The sequence below is a fragment of the Panicum hallii genome, chromosome 9, assembly GCF_002211085.1.
Source record: "Panicum hallii strain FIL2 chromosome 9, PHallii_v3.1, whole genome shotgun sequence".
Taxonomy (NCBI): domain Eukaryota; kingdom Viridiplantae; phylum Streptophyta; class Magnoliopsida; order Poales; family Poaceae; genus Panicum; species Panicum hallii.
In genome coordinates, this window is record NC_038050.1 from 20,524,865 (window position 1) to 20,544,159 (window position 19,295).

General features: G+C 45.1%; 1 protein-coding gene across 1 annotated transcript; it reads right to left on the minus strand.

Annotated features, from left to right (window-relative positions):
• Positions 1–17,185: 17,185 nt before the first annotated feature.
• LOC112877225 (transcription factor bHLH94-like) lies at positions 17,186–18,591 on the minus strand. Its single transcript, XM_025941458.1, has 3 exons — positions 18,051–18,591; positions 17,546–17,965; positions 17,186–17,401 (listed from the first exon to the last, which is right to left on the minus strand). Exons 1-3 carry the CDS (start codon positions 18,453–18,455, stop codon positions 17,306–17,308), a joined length of 921 nt encoding a protein of 306 aa, XP_025797243.1. The 5' UTR covers positions 18,456–18,591; the 3' UTR covers positions 17,186–17,305.
• Between the last annotated feature and the right edge of the window lie 704 nt (positions 18,592–19,295).

The window sequence follows — 19,295 nt, forward strand, 5'->3', positions numbered from 1 at the left end:
ATGATGGTAGTAGCCAGCAAGACTAAGAAAACTGCAAATTTGATGGACCGAAGTAGGGGGCTTCCAATCCATCACTTCCTAAACTTTACTTGGATCTACAGATATACCATCCTTGGAGATGGTATGACCCAAAAATTTGACGGTATCAAGCCAGAATTCACATTTAGAGAATTTGGCATACAAATGATAATCTCGCAAACGTTGAAGAACAATATGAAGATGTTTAGCATGATCTTCAAGATTTTTAGAATAGATCAAAATATCGAGTTCTGGCATGAAGACAGAGTTCATGAGATACATGCTGGTGTATTGGTAAGACCAAAGGACATAACCAGATATTCATAGAGTCCATATCTGGTGGAGAAAGCTATTTTCGGAATATCACTTGGCCTAATTTTTATCTGATGATACCCAGAGTGAAGGTCAATTTTGGAGAATATCTTGGCTCCGGCTAACTGATCAAACAGGATATCAATGTGGGGAAGAGGGTACTTATTCTTAATAGTAACGGCATTGAGGGGCGATAGTCAACACATAGTCTAAGACTATTATCCTTTTTCTTAACAAACAAAACAGGGCATCCCCAAGGTGAAGCACTTGGGCGGATATAACCTTTATCAAGGAATTCCTGAAGTTGAAGTTTTAACTCTACCAGTTCATTGGGTGGCATACGATAGGGTCTTTTAGATATGGGGGCTGTGCCAGGTTGTAATTCTATGACAAATTCAACATCTCTGTCTGGAGGCATTCCGGGTAAATCATCCGGAAACACATCGGGGCACTCACACACAACCGGGATGTCTTCTAACTTGATCCCTTTTATGGCATATACACTAGAACTGACATATTCCTGCTGTGGAAGATGAAGAATGGTATGTCCATATTCCGGGGAGTTTATCTCAACTATTCGAGAAAAGGTATCTAGAGATACCCGATGTCTGGTCATCCAATCCATACCTAGGAGAATATCCATTACTTCTAGGTTTAATGAAATTAAGGCTATTCTTATTAGAGTGCTACCCAACTGGATTGGTACATCTCTACAAATTTGATTTGATGCAATTCTACCTCCAGGGGTTGTTATCATATAAGTTCAATTAGTGGGGTAGAAATCCAAACCTATTTTGGTCCCAAACCTTGTACTGATAAAACTATGGGTTACACCAGAATCAAAAAGTATAATAGCAGGGTGATGGTGTAGAGTGAATGTACCCGTCATCACTGGTGCATCTTCCGGAAGTTCCGATAGAGTAGTGAAATTTACTCTTCCTTGACGGACTTGTATAACCTGCCTTTTGCCTTTATTCTTGGGGTTGGAGTTGGAGGCCTATCCAGGGAATAGTTTCCTTGGTTGTGTGAAGTCTTTAACAAAATGCGTCGGACTACCATAATTGAAACACTGATTGACATTATTCCCTTGATTAACCTGCGGAGGGTTTGGCCTTGGACTGACTGGTCATTGCTGCTGCTGAGGTTGAGACCCTGGTGGCCTGTTGAATCGGGGCTGCTGAGGAGGTCTAGCTACCCATCTGCCTGTTGGAATATTTCTGGGCGGAGCTTGGGGAACTGGGTTCTGGACCAACCGATACCTCGAAGGTTGTAATTTCGAGGGTCCAGGCGATACTCTCTGTCTTTTCTCAGCACGATGTGCTTAAATACAATCCTCTTGGGTAATGGCCATCTTGACCAATTTGTTGAAGTTGTCAGCCCTAACCAGATTCAAATGTTCCTTCAGCTTGGTGTTTAGTCCACGACGGAATTGATCTCTTTTCTTAGCATCCGTGTCAGCATGATAGCTCGCGTACTGGCACAGGTGATTGAAAGCCTGTGCGTATTGAAGAACAGTGCGGTTTCCTTGAGTAAGCGCCAAAAATTCATTGAGCTTTTGCTCAATGAGTCCTTCCGGGATATGGTGCGCCCTAAAGGCGGCCTTGAATTCTTTCCAAGTGACAACATGTCCCTCTGGTTGTATAGCATAGTAGTTGTCCCACCAAATGCGAGCAATACCTTGAAGCTGTTGGGCTGCGAAGAGAGTTTTGTTTGCCTCGGAACATGGGACGAAGAGTAATACAAACTTGGATTCGATGGTACGGAGCCAAGCATCTGCATCAAGGGGTTCTTCAGTCTTATGGAAGAGCGGGGGCTGCGTACTGAAGAAATCCTGATAACCAGCCGATGATTGTTCTTCACGTCCACGTTGGGGAGAACGGAACTGATGTTGCTAGGCCAGTACTAGCATATCCAAGAGTTTGGTCTGACGGGCCATCACTTCCGCTAGATTTGGCGGTGGCGGAGGTGGTTGTTGTGAACCACTAGCCTGGTCTGGTCTGAATCCCTCTGGGGTTCCGCGCGTAGCGCTTACCATATGAAATATAGAAGTTGTCCATTAGCATTTACCAATACTTGCTTGTATTTCCAGAAATCATACGGTGACAATATAACATATACTGAAACAGTGCAGGGTAATAAATCCAAGTCACAAAATATCAGCTCAACAATCCAAACAGCAACTCAGATTTACATTACCAACTGAAACTTATTCGATCTTACATCACATTGTTCCTTACTACAAACCAAACCATACATAGGTTTGCCACATAAACTACAACAAGTGGCTGGCAGGTCATCTAACTACTCACTTCCATGTCTCACTATATTACATTATCTACACCTAGGATGTCGTTAACTCAAACGAACTAAGGATCATCAAGGTTGCCCATGGATGACTGACTGCCAGAAGAGGAATGATGGGGACTAAGAACAGGATCTCCATGCTCAGAGTCGATCTCGGAGAATCCTTCGACTTCTTCAGGGTCTTCTTCTTCTTCTTCACTCTCAAGCTCATCAACAACAGGCTGCCCTGGTTGCTCATGAAGCATGTTAATGTGGTCAATAGCTTGGCCCAAATTAAGGTTGAGTTCATGAACTTGCTCCTGGAGAAAGTCAATAACAGTGTCGCGCTGGACAATGGGAGCATCACTCTCAACAATCTGTTCCTCTCGATGCTGAATAGTTTCTTCCCGTTGTGTAATAATCTCTTCCTTGGCAGTGACAGTAGCTTGGAGTTCCTCAATTTGCATATTCTGCCAGCCAACCTGAGTATAATACCTTTGGGCTATGCTGGTCAGTCGATACATACTTTGCTGCTAAAGTGTCTGGTAACAGTTCAGTGCATTCATAAGTCTGACTGCCGTGCGTAAAGTCTCTTCGGCCAAACTTCCCAGTAAGTGATCACAATATGTCACCCTGAAAGTCCATTCTGGGTCACGAGAATCCATTGCAGGAAATAAGCCGATAGGATGTCCTGCAACTTCCTCAGGATGCAGATCGCAAAAGACACGGATAGCTTCCATAGCTGCTGCTTCAAAAGTATCAGCAAGGCGATGTCCAATCACACTAACTTCAATGGATTGCCACAAAGATAAAGTAGGGTGGGAGGAACATTCATCTTCACCCTGCAACAAGGAACGCCTTCTTCATCATACTCTACTCCATCATAAGGGGGAGGCTCGGTGTAGCCAAACATCTGAAGGGACTCCCACAAAAGATGAGGAAAACTCTCCCAATGCAAGGCATTGGTATGAGCGTGTCCTGCGGAATCCCAAAAGAACCTTGGAAGCTCGGCCATCTAAAACAAGGATTCAAATGGTGAGATTACAAGTTTTCAACCATACACCTTGAGAAGACTGCGAAAAAATGTGAGTTAGACTTATGGAATGACTGGAATGCAGTTATCCGGCGAAGAACTCACAAGGTAAAAGAAACAAGATGACCTATTCTGATAACAGCAGAATCTAAAAATCGGAAGATTGTTCTAGATCTTGAGAATGAAACGATAAGGGTCGAAACACTATAACCTAAGGCTGTTGGTATGAGTATTTTAAGGCTGCACTAGTGACTAACAACACTCTAGACATCCTTAAAACAACAAACCATACCACTCATTCAATCAAATCAAGGAATATGCATGCACGTACTACACGTCCTCACAACTCAACATAATTGCCAAATATGTTTGTACTTACATGATTAGTTTCGGTGGCACAATATGCTCATCTCTCCCTATAATAGCTAGTCGGATATTCTTATTCGTCTTAACCTATTTAATCGTGGTTAGCGTACCTGCAGAAAGCCACAATATATATGAACCTTCCATGCCAGCACTCATGAAAGCGTCCTCAAACATTACTGTTCACTATAGAAACAGCATCTGTACAATTACCGCCGTACAGACAACGTTAGCATATGTTATCGAAACAACGTATTCACGGGGGTACCGCAAAATGCGGGGGCATGAACAGCGATCGCCATCACTAATGAAAGCGTCCTCAAACATTACTGTTCACTATAGAAACAGCATCTGTACAATTACCGCCGTACAGACAACGTTAGCATACATTATCGAAACAACGTATTCACGGGGGTACCGCAAAATGCGGGGGCATGAACAGCGATCGCCATACCCTGCGCCGAACCATATACTCCCATATAATCAACCTAAATTGATATATTGGCAGCATCTCAAGTAGGCCACTGCTTGAGAAATAGCGTTCGGTTCGCATCACCGACGGGAAGGCTAACTCCCCAGTTAGCTGAGGATCGTTACCTTCTTACCTTATCGTCGAAGGCGTAGTTACAGAACGTAAGGTTGATTGTGCATAAATTTAAAGATTAACAGAAAAGTAGTGCTAGAGGTTAGAGTTATATACATATACTATAGCCACCTCTAATTCCCTTAAATATCACCCTAGGGCTTTACGTACTAAGCATAATCTTTAACGAACCCAACGTAGTTTTATAAAATAAGTTGTTGGTCCAATTTTTATACTAAAAGTATTTTTAAGGCAATTCATATCTCCAGGGTACCCTTGTCAGCTCTGATACCAGCTGTGGTAGAACCAACCTGAATTACACCGGCTCAAGTACGCAAGTCCTCTCTCAAGGGCTCCAAACATACTTCAAACGGTGTAACCCTTTAGCCTGTCGGGTAACGTCCCGATAAACCATCGAAAGCAGGATCCAACAAGGTACCTCGCACGAAGGCGAGTCCAGAGATACAATCGCCATCATATTTTACATCACAAGCACTTATATTACAAGAGTTTCGAGAATAGCATAAGTTCTAGATTGATAGAAATTATTACAAACCAGTTTAAAGGTTCAAGTTCACAGCAGTGGAATTTAAAGTATGATAAATGTACATGTCGCTAGTACGGACATCATGCTAAGCCATGGCATGACATCACTCGTTATGATCAGTGTTGGCCGGGGACGGGTCCCACTCCATGGACCAACCATCAGGCAAAGTATAGGGCCAAGGCATGGGGAGGGTAGAGTCTTCAGGGACATGACTTGAAATAAAATCATATTGCAAGGCTGAGTACTCTAATACTCAGCAAGGCTTACCCGGAATTAGGGTATACTTAGCCCATAACTAGACCATGAAGGCTTTGCAAAGGTTCTGGTTTAGCTTTTGCTGAAAAGCAACAAAGAGTAGATCCTTAATTTCATATTTTAGCTTTCAGTTTCTAGTTCCTTTAACCATTCTAGGTAAGCACCTATAACTACTCAAGCAAGCTAGAGCCTCTTTAAAACATATCTCAGTATTACTCCTCATAAGATTCCTCTTGTTACTCTATGTGGCAGAAGAATTAAGCAGTCTCAACCTCCGCGAGAAATGGACGATTCTGAATCGAATTTCAACCCTTGCAAGGTAAACCTAACTCACACGCTTGGAACACCAACAGGTCGTTCCAAAGCAACCGTTTGCCTTTCATTCCAGGTCGTGGAACAAAGCCACCACAAGCAACTGCAGGACCATACGCACATCCAATGTGCAGGCCATACGTCTACAGCGCGACTGTATGATTGTATTCCCGTCTGCTCTGCAGAACAAACTCCCACACGTCAGTGCATGTAAACATAAACTAAAAGTCGTGGTGGGGGGCGAGTCCACTTGCCGGGCCGATTGGTTACTAGGCTTACCGCTTACCATATTTCATAGCATGTGGCTAGTACTTTCAAATGCTTAACTGCCACTACCACACACTGCGACCTTAACCAAATTCATCAACACAGACGGGGTATCATTTCTTTCCAAGAACCTCCACATAACCCCGTCCGTCATCCTTATAGTGAGTGCAGTATTGTAAGCAACCAATTCCTACATCGCGTGAGTGACCGGAAATCACTCGACTTCTACTAGTCCTATTAGCATAGCACTAGTCGGACTCAAGTTCTAATATTCAGTACATTGATTTCTAGGAATACGCAACTAGGGTTTCCAGCCAATCCCTAAGAACTTAATGCACAAGTATATATATATATAAATGTACATTGCAGTGTAAATAAGTAGTGGGTTTATATCCGGGGCTTGCCTTCACTGGCGAGGCTGGGGTCAAAGACGTTAACAAATTCTACCGAACTCGAGTTCGGGACTTCAGTTAAATCTCCGATGACGTTTCCGGGGTCTTCAGAGATTTCCACTTCGGATTCCGGAAGAATCTGATAGTCTCCGTCGGCGAGAAGCGTCGAGTCTACATATGATGTAAATGATGCAGTTTAGAAAATGCATAGACTTCTATTCTATTTCACGATAAAGTTGCAATCCAACGAAATTAACATTACATACTAGCAAACAACACAATTTTCCTTTACTTGACAGTCATTTATCGGGTATTAACCAATTTACCTAGTTACATTAACTAACATGGTTGGTTACCCTAAACATTTAACTAACTGTATGAGGTAGCATGTTTGGTTATCTTAAACAATTAAACTAATTACATTTAATAACTGATCATAGGTTGAGAATTTGTGAACATATTATACTACTAAAGAACAACACCTCAAAATATTTTCATAATTTTTCATGAACTAGAGCTATTGTGCATGAATTTTCTTTGAAAATAAGCATAAATTCATAACTTGCTTATAACCTACTATTAATCCTAATATTTTCACTATGGATTATAAATGCAAAAAGGAAGTTAGGGTAAAAATTTCAGATACAAATACTAACAAAAACATCCTTAATTAAAATCTAAGCATTTCATCAACATACAACAAAGGTACTCGAATTTCTAAGTAATTGAGTAGTAAAGAACTCGAAATTTTTACACAGAGCTACACATGGGACATAGAACCTAAGTTCCAAAATTCAGCCACTATACATGCATATAACATGAGATACAAATAAAACATTCATTTCATAATATTTAATCTACGTCAGAAAATACACACATACAGCTCAAACTCACTATATAAAAGTAGTCGAATTTAACTTAAGGATTCAAAAAAAATTTGTTTGGCATTTTTTTGAATTTTCTATAATTTTCTACACATTTTTGAATTTCACAGCTTTTGAATTGGGGGGGTTCTGGAATCTTGCAGGGAGACCCTTAGAACTTTTGAAATCTTGTCAAATAGGCCCTTGGCTCATCAGGGAAGAAGGCAGGAGCATCGCCGGCCAAATTTTGGCAAGGGAAGCGATGGGGGTGTGGAGAAGGTCTAGCCCACGAGCACCAGGAGCTCAAGGCGCGTCCAGGGGTAGGCTTGGGAGGCAGAGGGGATGGCCGGAGGTGGGGTACCCACGGCGGCCGAGGCGGCAGCGTGGTGGAGCTCATCGGCGAGGGGCTTCCTGGCGAGGAAGGCGGCCAAGCTCGGGTCTGATATCTGCAGCAGGAGGAGGGGAAGCTATTGGGGTGGTCGGATTGGACGGAGAAGGGCTGGAGGTAGAGGTTCGACGGCGACAGAAGCTTACCGGCGAGACGGTAACGGCGGCGGGGTGGTTCCGGTGGAAATCCGGCCACGGGGAGTGGCTTGGTTCCGGTTGTAGTGGGCAATGGGAGGCGGACGATGGTGGCCCACGATGGATAGAGGATCGTCAGAGTGGAAGAAGGAGGCGACGGTGGTGTTCTGGGCTCTGGGCAAGTGAAGAGCAAAAGAGGGAGTGGAATGGGGAGAGCAGGAGCTGGTGAAGCTCTTGAGCTAGAAGAGAGGGGGCGTGCATGGGCGGCTGCTGCGGTGGCGAGGTGGCGGACGACAGAGCCATGGGGCGACGTGGCATGTGTGCGAGAGGGCCAGGGAGGAGGAGCTAGGGCGGTGGCCGGGCTGGGGGCGACACGTGGAGGCGAAGGCAGTAGGAGGTGGCGCCGGGGAGGAGCTGGAGCGGCGATGAGCGGCTCTAACAACTGGCGGCAGAGGAGCAGAGGAGCAGGGCAGGTGCCAGAGGAGGAAGAAGAGGGAAGGGGTGTGACATTCAGGTAATAAGAGATATAGACATTAGACTCTAGTGTGAAATAGGCATGCTTGATATGGGTAGTACAAAAGCCTAGGGGTATATCTGTAATTTCTATAAAATATAGGTCCTTGAATGTAAATAGGGTGAAGTGGGAGATAGCATTAGAACCTAGGGGAAATATAATGCTAGGTGTTAAAATTATGTTATCATAAGGGAGGAAATGTAAAAAGAAGATTAAATTCTTAGGAAATAAGCTTTTGAGTAAAAACAGGGACCTAAGGGTAAATACAACATAAGTCATAGGGTCTTTTATGCAAAATAGTTAAAGTGTGAAGTGACTTTCATGTTTACTTGAGGGCTAATATGTAAGAATACTAGTCATCATGACAATCCATGAACATTTGCAAGTATATCAAAAATTTGATCAAAATCCCTTTTGGTAAGGACAAGGGTAATTCAAATTCTACCTTGTTCAAAATTCAACATGTAATATTGCAAACTTTGAGTTTTTGAACTTCAGCCCTAAAGCTAAATTGTAGAGCTTCAAAAACTCTACAACTTTATTTTGGGCATTCCTTCATTTGATTTCTATATCAGTGGGAATTTTTTAGTTTACTGAGAGGCCCTTGAACTTTCTGCAAAATTGTAAATCAGTCCTCTGGACCTTTTCCCTCTCTTCTTCTTCCTCTGCGCCCCTTCTGCATCTCTGCTCCTCTGTTCTGTCGCCGGTGCAGAGCTTCCTCCCTCCTGGCCGCCGCTCTGCCCTTGTCGCCGCCGTTCAGTCCCTGTTTTCCCTCTTCCCCACGCGTCACCCTAGCCCTGCCCGCCGTCGTAGCCCCTCCTCGCTGTCTTTCCCCCCGCGCGCCATGGTTTCCCCGAACGCCCGTCGGCCGCCACCTCGCCGTCGCCGTGGAGAACCCACAAGCTAGCCCCGGACTTCTATCTTTCGCGCGCACCAACACCGCTGGAGTCTCTACATTCCTTTTCTCTGATTTCCTTGTCAATTCCTGAGCGCCCAACTCACACCCCACAGCCGCCCCTCCCTTCCAACTCCGGCCGCGCTCGGCATTGCCGTGGTCAGCTGCCACCAGGCACCCCTTGCCCCCATCAACCCTCGTATGAGTTTCCCTGTGCCCTACTGATGCTCGCCAACCCCTCGGTGCTCTTCAATTTTGGTCGGAGCTTGGTTACCGACGAAGCGCCCCCGTCGCCGCCCTCGGCCCCACCGTGGGCAGCTCGCACCAAGCGTTTCCGCGCCACCACGACTCCTTAGCCAGCACCACATCAACGCCGTGCAACTCCACGACCTCTTCGTGGGGTCACTAGTGCCCAGTATTGCCTTTCCGACGCTCGCCGGCATCTGTCCCCGCCGCCGCCGTTACTGCCTTCGCCGATTGCTTCTAATCCGGCGCATCCGCTTCCAATTGTTTGCGTCAACACCTTCCCCACGACTCGATGAAGCTTATGCACAGACTCTCCACCGACGCCGGTCACCGGAACCTCGCCGTCGACAGAGACCCCTCCGCCACCACCTCGGGTTCTCGTCGAGGTCCACGTTTCTGACACGCGCAGCTCTCGACACTTGGTGCTTTCGAACCACCGTGAGCTCCTCAGCCCTCTCCTTCCCTCGGACCTCGTCGCCGGCGACTCTCCTCACCGGAACACGGCCATCCAATCCTTGCTCCCCTTCTGTCTCTGGCCAAGGACCTCAGTTTAGAAGGAGTAGAAGCCCAGGGGGCTTTTTGCAATCCACAAGACTCAAAGGAATAGTGCCCGTAGGGACCCCTGTGTAAACACTTCTGTTATTTTATGTGATCCATGCAGTTAACTTGTAAAATTCATAGAAAATTGTAGAAAATTCCAAAATTTGTCAAACCAATTTTGTTAAAAACTAGATTTCAAACCCTACAACTTTTATTAAATAAGTTTGGTTTGAAACTAAGTATTTTTGAATATATTTTAAATCTAAGATAAAGGAGTTTAATATGCATAGCTTCTACATATTGACCTTGCTACTTATAATTTTTGGTATGCAATTTCCATAGATTATGCATGAACTGGTGTAGAATTTTCAAACCTAGTTTTATTTTGTAGCTTGAGTTCTTTTAAATTTGGGCAATTCAATTTGAATTATAATAGGATTAGTTAAGCATATCTATTAAAGCTTAATTAATTAGATATTTTTATCATAATCTAATAGGTGTATAGTTAATCTATGATTAAATTTTCAAGACTTTATAAATTCATCTACCTAAGGTTTGAATTTAAAATTGGGATTTGAATCTAAGCTTAAAATATTTTAATTCCAGTTTTCAGTAAATTCAATGCTATAGTCATAAGTTAAATATAAATGATAATTCAAAGCTAAAACCCCTTTTATTTCATGAGTTCTTGTGTGTTAGCTTTTTGAATTGCAAGCTTATCATGAAATAAAATAAAGAGTATGCATCCCTTAATTTTATATCTCTGCATATCATGTAGACTCGACTACTCTCGCCGACGGTGATTACGAGCTGATCTCGGACCAAGCCGTAGAAATTCCTGAAGACCCCGAGAACGCCATCGAAGGTCTAACTGAAGCTCCGAACCAAAGTTCGGAAAACTTTGATACTACTGCCCCCAACCCTACACAAAAAGGCAAGCCCCGGACATAACCCACTATTTCATATACCCTGCAATCTATATCTATTTATATCTACCTATGCATTATGTTCATAGGAATTTTATGAGAAACCCTAATTGCATTTCCCTCGGAACCAATGCATTGAATATTAGTATTTGAGTTCGAATATCCGCTATGCTAATAGGACTGGTTCAAAATGAGCAAGAGAGGGAGAAATGAAGGAGTATGGGGGGTATTTATACCCCCTCTCACAGAAAACTAGCTGTTGGGTGAAGGGTACCCGGATACTCCGAGTATATGTCCGGATACTTCGAACATAGGGATCCGGAGACTCCGGTCCCAGATATACTTTGGATGAGTAACAGTGACCCGGAGACTCCGGGTTACTATCCGGATACTCCGGATCACTATATCCGGACATTCCGGACATTGAACCGGACAGTCCGGATAAACATGGATTTTCACAAGAAGACTGTTTTTAGTGGTAGGTTTGATTCTCATGGCTTTTGTAGGTTCTCTTGAGCACAACTACCACATCAACACCTGTGGATCAAAGTCCCTCTTGATAGTACGGCATTCCTATACTCAATTTCAATATAAAATCTAATTCTTCAAGTAAATTTGAAACACCGCTTTTCATTTCCCTTTTTGAGGGGTCATGTTTTTGTAATGCGCTTTGCTTCATCATTCTTAGCCCCTGCACACATGCTCGATAACATGATTAGATATACATGTGCTTTGTCATCTTCCACCAAAACCCACTAAGCGGCCTAGATATCTTTCACGTAGTACTCCCGAATATCCTCTGGGAACTCCTCAAACTGACCTTGTTCTGAGCAGCGTTGTTGAGCAAGAGTGAGTACACTTATGGTTAGTAATCAGCAAGTATATTAGGAACTAAATGGCATGCAAGGCTTAAATAAGAAATAAAGGCTGGCTGAATAAAGCGGTAAGCATTTTGATGAACAGTTGAACATTAACAACCTATTTACTAAACCATGAATGGACATTGCCCACATTTGAAATAGAGAGATAACTGAGTAACAAATAGACTTGGAACAAATAAATTAATGAATTAAACACGGATTCAATTTAAATTAGTCATGTGAGGGTCCGAGCCACTCTTGACCGTGAGCACGGCTGATATATCAGTTTCACAGTCTGTAGAGATTGCACACTTTACCCACAAGTCATGTCTCCCTTAATGCCCAGGTTTGTAAGGCCCTTAAACACTTCCGAGGTGAGTGATAGGGATTCACTATGAATCCTTTCTAAAGACACTTCAACAAGTCAGTGGCCTGCTAAGGTTTCAGCCGCTGCTTGAGTGAACGTCAACCAAGGCGTGACCATAGCCATGCGTACACTCTTGGTAGGTAGCAAACACCTCATCACAGTCCCCCCCCTCTTGCGTTGGAACAACCACCAACAAGCTAAAAATATCTAATTATTTAGCTAAGGCTAGAGCTATATAGTTCTTGTGGTTGCACTGTTTTCCCAGGTGGTTCTCCATGGTTTAAATTAATCATTAACATCAATTTATCTCAGCGGTTCCAAAAGAGGTAAAACATGTATCAAGATTATTTTCATAAACCACCTGTAACCAAAGTTTATCAACTAAACAATCTACCCAGCAATTAAATACATGACCCGGCTTTCAAGGACATGGATAAGCAATATGGATAAAGTAGGAACCCATCATGTTAATGCATGCAAGTGTAAAGATAAATAAAGGTTATTGGGACAAAATACTATCAAGGAATATACTTGCCTTTAGTGTCTTGCTGCTGCTCAATCACTTCGAAATCTTGCTTTTGAATGTTCTTAAACGGCTCCTCGTCTACTCGTCACGAACAAGCAAAAGCCACACAATTACATACAAGCAAACAAAATAGAAACAAATTAAAACAGTACACCAATTATTGAAAAATAGAGGAAAAAGACTTAGAAACTAATTCTATGCATTACAACAATCAAAACGGTACCAAGAACGCCTAAAACAGATTTAAAATGCTAAAGATACGCTAAAAATGGCTCTGCAAGGGCTCAAATGCGAGAAAAAGTAACTAGAAGGGCTAAATAGAGAGAAAATAGGGATGAAAATGCGAATTTGTAAGAAACCTAAGGGCTAACTTGCTAAAATACTAACAAGGATGGTGGGTTCTTTTTCTTAGAAGCGCAGGGTGTTTTATGTAATAAAACGGATTGAACTTGAAATACTTTTGAATAGAGATGGATCGCAGGTCTATTTCGGAAAAACTGGAGAGCCTTTTTGCAAAACTGTCAAGGATGACCGACAGGGACTAGGTTTGGTTGGTGTGGGATGGATCTTCATCGTCGGATCAAGATCCGACGGTCGGGCTTCGCTTGGATGGGGCTCCGGCGGCGGAAGAACACCGGCACGGCGTCGCCGCTCGGCTGGGTGGCGGGGCTCGCCGGAGTTCGCTCCATTAAGTGTTCCGGTGCATGAAAAATCATGCGGTTTGGCCGAGCAGCAAGAGCTCGGCGCGGGGATTCCACCAGAGGGCCTTGGTGGCCTCGAGGGCGAGCGGGAAAGGCGGTCGGTGGCGACCTATGGTGGCGGTGGTCCGGCGAAATTAGGGATGCGCGGCACGGGGCGGAAAGAGGGGAGGAAAGGTTTAGGGAGTTTCCCCGGCTCACTAGGAAGCTTGGGAAGGCGTTAGGTTGAGCGGAGGGGGTCTGGGTGGCGAGATCGACGGTGAAGAGGCTGCTCCCGAACTCGGCGGCGGTGGCAGCTTGTTCTAGGGCACGTGACGCGGCGAAAGAGGGGTAAGGCTGCAGAGGGCCATGATGCCATGGAGAAAAATGGCACTCGCTTGAGACCGAGCTGGCCTCGGCGTGCGGGCCTGGGCCCCGAGGTGGAGGGGAAGCTCAGGTCCGAGCTGGACCCGGTTGGAGGAAGGAGATGACGGGCTGGCCCGCCCGTCAGTGAGAGGAAGAGAGGGAAAAAAGTGGAGGGGGAGAGCGGGCTGCGGTTTGGGCCGAAAGAAAACAAGGAAAGGAGAGAGGGGGAATGGGCCGGCGGAGCAAAGGGCGGCCGATGGGCCAGGTAGAGAAGGAAAAGGAAGAAAAGAAGGATGAAGAGGAAAAGAAATAAGAAAAAAGTTTTCTTTTGCCAGAAAAAGAGATAGATTCATAGAAAATAAAATAAAAGCATGGAAAAAAATAGAATTTAACCTGGAAAAATTCGGGAAAAAAATTTTTGGGAACAACTAGAGCTCAACCACAATCATACAAAAAAGAAATATATACACTAATGCAACAAATCAAATTGGAGCCTACGATGAGTTTTAAATATTGTCAAGTAGAACTTTTTGAACCTTGAAAATTATAGGTGTTACAGAAAATAGGCTACTCCCACTACAGGAAAATAGTATAATTTTATCGGCTAGAAACCAACGAAAATAGGCCTAAAGCCGACGAAAATAGCTATTTTCGTTGGTCGGCCGACAAAATTAGGCCGACGGAATAAAGTAGATGAAAATAAGCGCTTTTTCGTCGGTTGCCGACAAAAATAACGATATTTTCGTCGGCCTATGTGGCCGACGAAAATACGTGACGTATTTTCGTCGGCTTTACTGGCCGACGAAAATAATAGGATCCTGCTAAAAAAAATAGCTGCATATAATATGGCACACATTTATGCTACATTTTCAGCTGATCTACATGAGTCCTTCGCAGAAGAAGCACGTTCTGTGCCAGCATCTCTATGTCTTTTTTCTATCCTCTTAGTGTCCTCACTATCTTTATGTCCTCCAGTGACATAAAAAGATACCTTTATGTCCTCCAGGTGCTAATAACCTTACCGCTGCATGATCCCTTCCTCCGTGCGCTGAAGACCGCTTAGAAGTAGCTCCGGTTGGATGAAGCATCTGCGTACCAGCTGCTTGATGGCAACGTGGCACCCTCGGTACTCTGGGGGAGCTGTTTAATTGTTGATGAAACAGTAATGCAAGCTACAGAAAAAAAATTACAAAAAAGGTGAGAAAAGCTAAACTTAAGATTGGAGTTTGGACAAACTTCGTACCTGTTCATCACTCAATGGAGCAGCCAAATCAGATGCCCGCAGTTCAGAGCACTTTCTCACTTCCTGGGAACTATCTTCAGAAAACTTTGTAGAATCATGTTTGCTATCAGTTGGTAAGACCAGTTCTTCTTTCTTTGAACAATCACTGTTACCTGCTGATGACTGATCTTTAGATGCCAAATTGTGTGATAACTCACGTGGTACAGAGATAGAACAAGAAAAGGATGTACCAACTTTTGCAGAACCCAAAGTTGAGCTAGGATGCTCAACAACTGTGTGCACCAGCTAAGAGTATAAGCAGATGCATCAGCTATTTTTTTTCTAAATTGAGATCTCCAATTTTTTCAACAAAACAGGAAAGTCAATATAGCTGTTACTGGGTACACATGATGACACATGAACTAAAGGACTGTGCAAGAACATGATGACAAATCTTCACTTGAAAATAAATGAGTATGCAGGAAAACTAAATTAAGCATTAAGATAATAGCACAAAGGCATACCATCCCCGGTCTGTTGACGGTAAGCCCATAAAATTCCCCTATAAAAATAAATAGAGAAAGGCAACAACATTCAATTACTGCTTTGTCAACATATGAATGATGAGTAAAAAATAAATCTTCTAACCAATTTCAGGACAAAACAGTGATCATGCACCAGAGAGATGGTCTGAAAATTACAAAGAGTCCACGGAGCCCCTCGGAGATGGTCAAATCCATGCAAGTTGGACACAATTTCCATTCAAATGGCATAAAGTGTTAACTAGAGCAACTGTGGAACTAGGGTTGAGCAACAGGTGCAACCTCTTAAACTTAACATTGTATCTCATAAATCACAATGCTTCACCTTTCACAACTGCGGCAATCTATGTGCTCCATAAGCTAATACAATTGTAGAGTCTTCTCTGCTCCTTTCCCTGAAATCAATACAAATACCCAGAACATATAGTAGCACCATCTAAATCAATTTAAAAACATATACTGGGCTCTATTCTCTCCAGCAATTTACAAGGACGGAATTCCCAATGTCTAACCACACAAGTTAACCTTAAATCACTGTATTTCCCTGTTAACATGCCAGATTATTTTATTAAACAAGTAATCCTGCCAATCAGACCCCAACAATGTGAAACAATCAGGCTCAATATATAAAAATTATAAAGGAAACATTTAACTGAAGGAGGATTGTGTGCAGCCGTCCACCCAGCATCGGGATGCTTGTTGACCGTCTCTATGATGTCCTCCTGCGATATGCAACACCATGAGCAACTACAAGAGATGATGAGGTGGGTTCAAGGGGAGGAGGAAGAAGAAGAAGTATTAAGAGAAAGAACAAGAAAAGCAGGAGCAGCTGCTGCTGCTGCGTGCTGCCCATCTTCTTGTTCTTGTTCTTGACGATCCTCTTGAGTTGACGGCTCCCCCTGCAGCTTGCATAAACGAGAGATGAGATAGGATTGTAGGAACTAGGAAGGAATTGGATCGACTTGAAATAGGAAGAAGAGCTCAGATCTTGGATGGGTACCTTGTTGCTTGCTTGCTGCTCCTTCTTCCCCGCGAATCCTGCTCATCCCCGGGGGGAGCGGGGGCGGCGGGGCGGCGGCGCAGCGGAGGCGGCGGGCTGCGCGGGCGGCAGGGGCAGCAGGGGCGTGGGGGCGGCGAGGTGCGGGGCCGGCGGGGCCGCAGGGGGCCGCGCGGGGGCCATAGGGGGGGGCGGCGGCGCGGCGGGGGCGGCAGGGGCAGCCAGGGCGCGGGGGCGGCGTGCGGCGGGGCGCACGGGCGGCGGGGGGTGGCGGTGGCGTGCAGGAGCGGCAGGGGCGGCGGGAGTTAAGTGTGGCGGCTGGCGGCTGGCTTGCGTGGCGATTTAGGGCACACGTACTTTCGTCGGCCTAATAGGCCGATGAAAATAAACAGCTTAATTTCGTGGGTCTGAGTTGGCCGGCGAAAATAAAGAGCTTAATTTCGTGGGCCTGAGTGGGCGATGAAAATAGGATCTTATTTTCGTCGGCCCTTTTCAGACCGACGAAAATAAGGCAATTTTGTTGGCTTTCACAAACCTACGAAATAATTTACGTATTTTCATCGGCTTAGCTCAGGCCGACGAAAATAAATCTGGCCGACGAAATTGACCTGTTTTTGTGTAGTGTCCACACCAATAGCGGTACTCGTTGGATGCACGCTTTGATGACTGGCTCAGATTACATTGTTCTAGAATATATCAGTCACATTTGATGTATACTAAATTTTTTTGGGCATTATGCAGATGCTCCCCTCAGGTGAAAAAGAGAGAGAAAAAATAGCTGCTCAAATATTTATATTTCGTTGGCCTTCGAAACAACTCTTGTGCATGCAAGAATCCAAGACACCAAGCAGTACAAATTCACAAGACGGTTTCGGTATCAACTAAAGCCTGCTCCCTCCTGTACCCCCCCTAGAATCTCATGCACTGCAGCAGCAATCTCCTCCACAGAGCTGAGCCTGCATTCATCCTCCACCTGCAAGCAAATCCAAACCACAAGTTAGTGAAATCTAAAATCCAATAAGCCACTAATTGATCCCTCTTTAAGTGCACAATAAAGAACTTGACAGCTAGTAGAATGATTGGGCACTGTGTATAATATGAACCGTACGTCACGGACCTTGAGGCTGAAGGAGTACATGACCGTGGTGCCAGCCGTGCTGACGTTGAGATGCAAGGTCGTGAGCCCGAGCTGCTGGAGACCGTCTGCCAGCCTCAGCAGCTGCCTAGGCCGCCGCGGCGCCTGAACCTTGACGCTGGCGTGTCCCTCCACCATGCTCGCTTCGATGTCGGCGGCAACCGACGGAGACTGGGGGCTCCTATCGGGCATCTCCTCCTTGTTCGTGTGCTTGCCGGCGCCGCCGTGACAGTGACAGGCGGAGGTAGCGGAGTACTGTGGAAACCTGAAGAAACCAGTGAAGGGATTGGACAAGTTGGGGTTGTGCTCCTTTAGGCTCCTTTGCACCTCGAGGGATTGGAGCAGCTGCTCAAGCTCCCTCACGTAGTTGATTGCTCCCCCAACAATAGATGCTTGATCGCCCTAGAAAATATTTACGAGAAAAATTAATGAAAATTTGAATAAGAAAATTAATTTATTACAATATTATGAGGAAAATAATAAATACCCTTTGCGCGTAGGAAGGTGGCATGAGAGATCGGAGCACAGCGAGGTACTCGTTCATCTGCCGGCGGCGGTTCCGCTCAACGGCAATGTGGGTCATCCGCTGGCTCTCGACCTCCTTCTCGTTCTTGACGACCTTGGGCCTCCTCCTCTTCCTCTTCGTCGTCGTGACCGGCGATGGCCACTCGACAGCCGACGGCGCCGCGTCGTGCTCCAGCGAGGCCTTCTTGGAGCCCAACTCCTCCCCCCACTCCTCGGCATTCTGCACGAGGGAGGCGAGCAGGAAGGGGTCCCATTCGCCGAAGCCGGTCGCGTCTGACGACCAAGAAAGCCCGTAGGACGCGTCCCTGTGCCCGTAGCCGAAATGGCCTTGGGGTTGGGGATACACCACGGCATCCAGTAATGCCATTTCCGACGAAGATAAGGCAACCACAAGCTCCGGCACGAGATGACACACACCCCCACACCTATAGGCAACAACAACGAGAAACAGACGGGGAGAAGATGGCACGGGTCAGCACTCGCACGAGCTAGGCGAGAGGACGGAGAATGAGTGTGGCCTATGAGGATCAAGGGAGGGAGGAGGCCTGGTTTTTATAAGGCAGGGGGAGGTACGGTGGAGGGGGAGACACGAGGGGCCAGGCGAGGAAGATGGGATGCCTGTTTTTTGTGCTCGGGGGAGTGAGACCCAATGATTTAAGTAACAACTAGTAGGAACGAATATTGAATACTCAACTGAGCTGGGCAAGAGGGAGGATTCGTCCATTTCCTTCCCCTGGCTTCTTCTAGGTGCTTTCACCATTCTGTTGCTTTAGCGAGATGTAGGGATGAGTGGTCATTACTTCGTGCAATTGCTTGCACTGATAAGGAAAAGAAGTTATATGTGCTTGTTGTGATGGGGCTATATATGCAGCTTCTCGAAATTAAAGGTACACATATATACAAGAATAATTCTTGATGGTTCGTTCGGATATCTAACAAAATAGTTGAAGCGTGGAAATCATAATGCTAGCATATACCTGCATTAATATTTCACAAGAAATAAGGTTTTATTCTTTTGCCTAGCTATTGTTTCTTTCTAGGCCACCAAAACTTCAACTTCCACCCAATCGAGTTTAGTACGTATTTGTGTATACATTTCCGTTTCGTTTAGTGTATTTGGAGGCAGAGGCCTGATGCATATGAGCATATGTCCAACGGTCGCCAAGTGGAAGATATAGCAGTCGATGCCATGTCAATGAAACATAAA